A 7,878-nucleotide genomic window follows, 5' to 3' on the forward strand; every position below is an offset into this window, starting at 1 on the left:
GAACTATCGACCAAAGTTTGATTTCAAACTAGAATTGCAACGACCCCTGCAATTTGGAAAACATGGAGTAGCTCCTTCTGATCTCTCTTTTGTAAGCAAAGAGTAGAAAGGATCAGTATCTTACTACGAACTAACATCCTCCGCCAGGAAAACGAAACACCTACCATTAACTTTGCGGGATATGCCCCGAACACCAAGTCTGACAATGTTGCCCCAGGTTATTTGCCAAAGAAGAGGCAGGCGGCAGGAATGATGGGAGAGTCATCAGCCAGGAGTAAGTGCCTTTTTTTTTGTTTTGTTTTCTTTTCTAGCTGCTTAAGTGTGAAAATTCAAGAATTTTGTGTTTGTCATCAGTGCTGTGCTCGGAGACAGTACTGAATGACGTTGTTTATCTAAAAGTACATTCCAGCTACAGTATTTCTGCCCAACTCTATCGCTACTTAAGAAAAATTAATAATTGACATGCTCTAAGACTCAGAAAATTAGAAACTAATTTAGCCATTTCTTCCTGGTCCTCTGTGGAAATCTGGAAACGTCTTACAAAGTATTTCAGTTAGCTTGAGCAATCCTGGAGTCAGACCCAAGGAAGCTAAACATCGTAGTCACCAACTCGGGGAGATCATAATCGTGTTTCCAACCCCAATCCCTCCGGGCGTTTCTGTCATCAAAGTTCATGGGCCAGCTGTCGGCTGCGGTGGAAAAAAAGAAGAAAGATGGAGCATGAGGATTAAGAAAAAGTTCTTTAAGATATATCATCATCATTTGAAGTACTAAAGCTGGTTTTCAAACCGTTAAGACTTGAACTGTACATGAATAATTAGTGAGTGCCTAAAAAGAAAAGAAACTCTGTTTTGCCCTCACAGGAAAGAATTTCTTCCTGAGATCTCATCTAAATGTCACCTCTTTCAGTTTAAAACCCCTCCCCCTCCTCCTAGGCCTCCCCTCCCTCATCAAGAGTCCCTCCCCAGCTTTCCTGGAGCCCCTTGAGGGACTGGAAGGGGCTCCAAGGTCTCCCCGGAGCCTTCTCTTCTCCAGGCTGACCCCCCCCAACTTTCTCAGCCTGTCCTCCCAGCAGAGGGGCTCCAGCCCTCCCAGCATCTCCGTGGCCTCCTCTGGCCCCGCTCCAGCAGCTCCATGTCTCTCCTGTGCTGAGGCCCCAGAGCTGGAGGCAGCACTGGGGGGGGTCTCCCCAGAGCGGAGCAGAGGGGCAGAATCCCACCCCCCTCCCTGCTGGCCACGCTGCTGGGGATGCAGCCCAGGGGGCGGGGGGCTTTCTGGGCTGCCAGCGCATGTTGTCGGCTTGTGTTGAGCTTCTCATCCACCAACACCTCCAAGTCCTTCTCCTCAGGGCTGCTCTCCATCCATTCTCCACCCAACCTGTATTTGTGCTTGGGACTTTCCCAACCCAGGTCCTGGACCTTACACTTGGACTGGCTGAACGTCATGAGGATCGCACAGGCCCACCCCTCAAGCCTGTCGGGGTCTCTTTGGATGGCACCCCTTCCCTCCAGCGTGTCAACCACACCACACAGCTTGTTGTCATCAGCAACCTAATGTTTTTTCTTACCAGAAATGCTGATACTAACCTATGGCCTGCCTGACTTTGTCCACGTTGTAGGTGACCTGGAGTTCAGGAACATGCTTCTGCACCTCTTGCGCCAGCTCTTCGGGAGTGAAGCTCATGGCGCTGATGTTGTACGTCCTCATGCTCAGCACCTCCGCGGGGGCCTCCATCACCTCTAGAGTGGCTTTCAGACAGTCATCAATATACATCATAGGGAGACGAGTGTCCGGCTTTAGGTTGCATTGAAATTTGCCAGTCTTTATGGCATCGTGGAAAATCTGGACAGCGTAATCTGTAGAAAAGAACAATGGATGCGTGTACTCATCTGCCTCAAGCTGTTATTCATGTCATGACAGTCAACAATCCTCAGACCACCCCCAAAGTCTCCTGTCTAAAGACTAGCAGCAGAAATTGGTGTCCCTGCCCACGGCAGGGGGGCTGGAACTCGATGATCTTTAAGATGCCTTCCAACCCAAACCATACTATGATTCTGTGAACTGGATATTAATTACATTGTACAGCAGGCGCTTAAATCATTCTGAACTACCCCGATGCTATTCTAGCATTTACACATTGCAGCCACACAGCAGAGTTTAAAATATTTTTAAAGGAAATCGTCTCAATGAGTGTAATTAATACGAAGTCTCTCAGATACTGTTTAAATGTAAAGGCTACGGAATTATGCCCTTAGGCTGGAGTGGACAAAAGTATCGGTGTAACATTGTTGAAACAGCAGCTCTACACTGATGTTCTACAGAGATTAAATTACTACAAACACCTTAAAAATGACTGTATTGGCTTATGGTTTTGCTTGTCTTTCCTGCAATACTGAGAAATACACAGAAGCCACTCACCAGTCGTTCCCCCACCGGGCTGAGAGTCAGCGGATATAATACCCGGATACCTCAGGCAGCGGAAGTCTAAGCCATACCGGTAATGGTAGTACTACGGAGGGAGGAGAGAAACACAGCTTTAGGCATCAATACTAGGCCACAAAATTCACTGATTTCACAGCAAAATACGTGCCACGGGATGAGCCTGCATTCTGTAACCATGCCCTGACAGGGATGAAAGAAAAGGAACTGCTCTCTGCTAGTTTTCTTCCATATCAATAGATACGGATTCTTCATATGGATATAGGGTCTAGAGCTAGTGTTCATAAACTGAAAACATCCTAAGTTTGTGAGATATTTCAGGTTAAAACATTCTTCAGACCTGCCGCTATCCTTCATAAATTTCAAGTGAGGGGAAATTGTATGTAAAAATACCAGCTTTAACAACGTTATGTTTCTAAAAAACTACAAAGCCAAGAGAGAAGTTGTGCACGTACAGACTCCCATGGCTTTGACTTTAGAGTCTTTTCTTTGAGGGGCAGGGGGCCAAAGTCATCAATGTCTAGCAGGCTTTCGCAAGGCTTTGTACACCATCGTTTATGCAACACCATTCATACTGGGAGATGAGGTAGAGAGGCCAAAGTCAAACGAACCAGGGAAAGAAACGATATTGAAAGCTAAATGTTTGCCAGCTTCCAATTCTCTATATTTCTTCCAACAAAACTCAAAAGATAACCTCGTAACCTGGTTGAGTAACCTGGTTTAGTGGGAGGTGTCTCTGCCCAGGGCAGGCGGGTTGGAACATGATGATCTTTAAGGTCCCTTCCCACCCAAACCATTCTATGATTCCATGATGTTCGTCCTTCAGAGCTGCCTCAGACTACTAAAGCCTGAAGGAAGGAAAGAATGGGGAAAAGAACACTGCACTGAGGAATCTTACAAAAGCAATGAAGTTCTCCCAGAACTTTCATGAAATAAAGAAAATAAAACAATTCTCACTTCTCCCATGAGCTCAGCGTGAACCTTGGAGACTCCATAGATCGTCCTTGGTCTCTGAATGCAGAGATCAGGAGTTGGATCTCGAGGAGAGGTGGGTCCAAAGGCTCCAATAGTGCTCGGAACAAAGAGTCTCAAATTATGCTCAGCTGCAATATCCAGGACGTTGTGTAAACCTGGAACAAACAACAGGATTTATCAGAACATACAATGCACTTTCTCGAGCCTCTGTAGGGAGTCAGGAACTTGACACACTTGTCACATACCAGTAATATTTACAGCTCTGGCCAAAGGGACATTTGCTTCTCCAACAGCACTGAGCAAAGCGCTATAGTGGAAGAGCCAAGTTATCCGATTATTCACCACTATCTCACGTAAATTCTTGTAGTCCAAGATATCCGCATAGATAAAAGGACCTAGAAGAAATGCAACAAGCAGGAAATTGATCACCAAGAAGAATGGATGTAAAGAAAAGTTCTATGTGAAACTCAAATTGCTGCTTCTTGATCATAGAATCACAGAATGATATGGGGTTGGGAGGGACCTCTAGAGATCATCTAGTCCAACCCCCTGCCAGAGCAGGGCCACCTAGAGCAGGTTGCACAGGAACATGTCCATACCTCTACTCAGGATTTGACTGCGCAGCAGAACGCACACCTAACAGCAGTGGTCAATAAATTAGTAAATAAGCCAAAGAAATGAAGGGAAACTGCTACCTCTACTGTCGCAAGAACTCCTGTTTTATCCAGTCAAGAGCATGGAAACAGGGAACATCTAATATACACTATCCAAGCATCTAAATATATCACTAAACAGCAACGACAAAGAAAACCTTATGTAAGTTTCTAACGAAAATCAAAGAATCCAGACTACTCTACATCCATCCTATAGAAGTTTCCTGGGCACAGAAAAACAAAGAAAGAAATTTAATTTCCAACTTGTTCCCTCCAAAAGAATAAATGCATCTTTTTTTTACAGCAGAAGCACAACCACCAAGCTCAACTTCACTCAAATAAAACGCAAAGAAAAATATATTTGGAAAGAGGGAATAACTGACAGAAGAAATCAATGTCTTGGCAAGATTTCAAAGCAGGAAGGCATTATCCAGAAGTTTCGAACAGCAACTTGTTCGGTTTATTCCATGTATCATTTAGACTTTATCAGTCTACCAACATTAGAGGTAAAATCGAGATTTTTTTTTTTCCATATTCTCCCCCAGTCACTTACCACTGTAAAAAACACTATCTGCAGGCTTTCTAATGTCAGACAAGATCACATTGTTCTTTCCAAAGCGTTTCCTGTATAAAAATACCCACACAGTACAGTGAGTCCACAGCCTTCAAGATAATTCTTAAGTTGCTATGCTGCTATTTTGTTGAGTAGGAGCAATATCAGAACAATAATTTCCACAGCGAAATCAGTCACTTCACTAAAAAAAAACCCACTGGTCCCTTAAGTGTCAATATAGCATCTTAGAAAATTATTAAACTACTTCTAGTAGCAGTGAAAGACTACATAAGTATAGAGAATCTTTTAGAAAATGAAAATACATTGAGAAGACCGACCTTCCCACCCTCTTCTGGCTGAAACTTTTACCCAGAGATAATTTACTCCCCTGCTCACAACAAAAAGCCACTGGTCTTGCTGTAACTGCAGCTGCTTTGATATCAAAGTAAATACAACTGAGTCATCTCTGCCTTGTGCTTTTCTAATCAGCACAAGGCTGTCACAGAGAACAGTCTGATGGCACTGGAGTACATTCCAACCTTCTGTTATTCAGACGATTTTCAAATATATCATAGAAATGGTAGAAAACTTTCAAACTGCACCACAGTGTTGAATTCGGTGAGTCCTCTCACTTTTGGTCAGTCTAAAACCTCTGCAACAAACACTGTCTCTGTGCAAACGGTGCTCTGGAGCTGAGTATCATTGGACAATGATATGGACCAGGGAGAGCTCTCGGAGTATTTTCCATTTCTTGGAAAGACATCATGAAAAAAAATAAGGTAACTGTGTATGTTACTGGGTATGGGGGAACAGAAAGAGCCAGAAAAAAATGTATTTTCCATTTTACTCTTTTTGTTCCATCAGTTCATCTTTCACCAAATCATAAAAACGTCAAGATCTTGTACCCTAATCTTTATTTTTGTTTGCACTTTACTAAAGAGGGCACCTTATTCTTGAAGTTACTCAACTGAAATTCTCAGAAAGATAAAAGTCAGCAGTTGCAAAGCCCAACAGCTGAGTAGTTAACAAAGAACTACATATTTTTTCAAGTGGATGTTTGCACCTTTTTCTCTTCTGTAGTATCTGAGTAAAATCACAGCCTTTGTCTCTCTATTCAGCACTCAAATCCAGCCTTATTTGGCAAAACCAAAAAAGAGAAAAGGAAAACTGACCACCCTGTGAGGACTCAGATTCTGAATACTTCCATTTAACTGGAAGCAAATTGAACTCAGCAGCTCGTCTCTTAGACGAAATTATGTTATTTTGGGCATTGTGACCAATGTACACACAGAAAGTACATCAGCAAACCTAAACCAAGCACTGGAGTAAAAAATAAAATAAAAAGACCCAAAGGCAAAAAAAAAAGAACCTGCAGTTGTCACTAGGATTTTTTTTAAAAACAATCTTCCTGAAAATTAACGCTTCTAAAAGCTAAAGCTTGAATACCTCACCAATAGCAAGTCAAAGAGTCCTGACATACCTCAGAAGCTTAGCAAGTCCTACTCCAAGCTGGCCAAGACCACCTAAAAGGCAGCACACAAGAGACAAAAATCAGAGGAAAAGCGGTATCAAAATACAGGTTTCCATTATTGTATGTATCCCATCAGAACTTGTTAGGTCCCAGTTGGAGTGCTGAGAACCGAGTACTATTTTCCTCAGCAAGTCAGAAAGCTTCTACATTTTTCCCAAAGAAAAAACAATGATTTGGTTTTAGTAGATTTCTGGAATAAAAATAGTAGGAAAGTTCACATGGAACTCTGATCTTATCACCATAAGGGAAAGATCATCACAATTCCAGAATATATTGAGTATTTTTGCCTCCAGAACTCTGCTCAGCAGGGAGGGAGGAGGGGAGTGGGGGACTCAGAGCAGGAATACAGTTATGCTGGGAATGCTGACCTGTAATTAGCACCCGAGGATGATCAGACTCGGAAAAAGAAACCGAGTGAAAGCTGGCATCGGAGGCCACCTGGCGGGGTGAGACTCCGATGCATCGAACGGGCACGATGGAAATCCCACATCCACAACCAGAGCTCTGTAGCAGCTGGCTGACAGCTCTGCTCACGTTTCTGACAATTGGCATCTTCCTCTTTCAAATACGCTGCGAGAACGAGAGAGAAAAAGATTAGTCACAAAAGACTCAAGCGCATTAAACACTTTAAATACTCCCTTAGAAAATTCTGAAGGGTTTCAGAGAAGTTTGATGCCATCCAAGTCCTAGCTGATGTGCCAACTGAGAGCCACGTCTACCAGAAACAGCCCGTGAAGTACCATGAATAGGGGTAATGTATTCACCAGAGTCAGCTCAGTACCCATAGCCTCAGCACAGTCCGGTAAAACAAACAGTGAGAATCTAGTTCAAGCTTAAGCCTTTTTTAAAAGAGTCACTAAAAACTATGATTTCAAGCACAAAAGACAACAAATACAGAAGAATTCAACAACTTTGGCTGCCACGATTGCCCAGCTTCACTGGAGGTACTTCTGAGTGAAAGTTTCATAGACTGCCACGAATGAGCAACACTTCGTAGTATTGCATCAGCAAGATACAGCGAAGCCATGAGGCAGCAGTAAATCTCTTCAGAGCTCTGCTTTGCTCAAACTTAATAAGCCTGATGGACAGTACCCAGGAAGCGAACAAAGGAGCAGCAGTATTTACCCAGGACTCATGAAAATGGCCTAATTACTTCACAAAAGAAAAGATTTGCTCGTAATAACACATTGCTCATAAAAAGACATTGCAAAAATATCCCTAAATTACCCTGAGCTATATGCAACTTTGGTTTTCTTTCTCTCCAAATCCTTCATACTGGGGAAGGAAATGGAGAATTCTTAAGGTACAATTGCTTAAATTCTTCCTTATCTTCCTTCAAACAAGTTTTAATTCTCTCTCTCAAAGTGACAGAATGAGTAAGTTTAAAACATGTTTAGAACTGCTTGAGATTACTCCCTTAATTCCTTTCTCGTATGTGTTCTTGTGGCACATATTACAGGAGACCTGGGGAGAAGGAAGGCCACAAGAAGAAATCATGTCAGCTAATTGCCAGAGATGAATTCCAGCACTACCAATTCTAGCACGCGTAGGAAAGCAAACAAGTAATTAATGTGGGTGTTCCTTCACCTACAGCGACAGCTTAGACTGAGAACTTTCTGATACTTCAGGGACTCCTGCTACTTAAATACAGAAGACTTGTTAAACTGCTATTTAAATACAGAAGACTTGCTAAACTACCCATCACATGCTTAATATGATAACCCCTA

The 7,878-nt window shown here is 42.8% G+C and overlaps 1 protein-coding gene across 1 annotated transcript; it reads right to left on the bottom strand.

The window, feature by feature from the left end:
• Positions 1-307: 307 nt before the first annotated feature.
• On the bottom strand, positions 308-6,721 carry LOC141468658 (L-threonine 3-dehydrogenase, mitochondrial). Its single transcript, XM_074153799.1, has 8 exons — positions 6,520-6,721; positions 6,101-6,143; positions 4,621-4,691; positions 3,660-3,809; positions 3,397-3,569; positions 2,419-2,509; positions 1,587-1,856; positions 308-689 (listed from the first exon to the last, which is right to left on the bottom strand). The coding sequence occupies exons 1-8, from the start codon at positions 6,701-6,703 to the stop codon at positions 550-552; spliced, it is 1,122 nt and encodes a 373-aa protein (XP_074009900.1). The 5' UTR covers positions 6,704-6,721; the 3' UTR covers positions 308-549.
• Between the last annotated feature and the right edge of the window lie 1,157 nt (positions 6,722-7,878).

This window comes from Numenius arquata, chromosome 9 (genome assembly GCF_964106895.1).
Source record: "Numenius arquata chromosome 9, bNumArq3.hap1.1, whole genome shotgun sequence".
Classification (NCBI taxonomy): domain Eukaryota; kingdom Metazoa; phylum Chordata; class Aves; order Charadriiformes; family Scolopacidae; genus Numenius; species Numenius arquata.

What these genes read in the sequence shown, in the direction of transcription:
- LOC141468658 (XM_074153799.1), bottom strand. Translation starts at nt 6,703, where the DNA reads ATGCCAATTGTCAGAAACGTGAGCAGAGCTGTCAGCCAGCTGCTACAG. An exon ending in TCCTCGGGTGCTAATTACAG is followed by an intron (nt 6,144 to 6,519) that starts GTCAGCATTCCC and finishes GCTGCCTTTTAG; the next exon opens with GTGGTCTTGGCCAGCTTGGA. An exon ending in GGACTTGCTAAGCTTCTGAG is followed by an intron (nt 4,692 to 6,100) that starts GTATGTCAGGAC and finishes ATTTTTATACAG; the next exon opens with GAAACGCTTTGGAAAGAACA.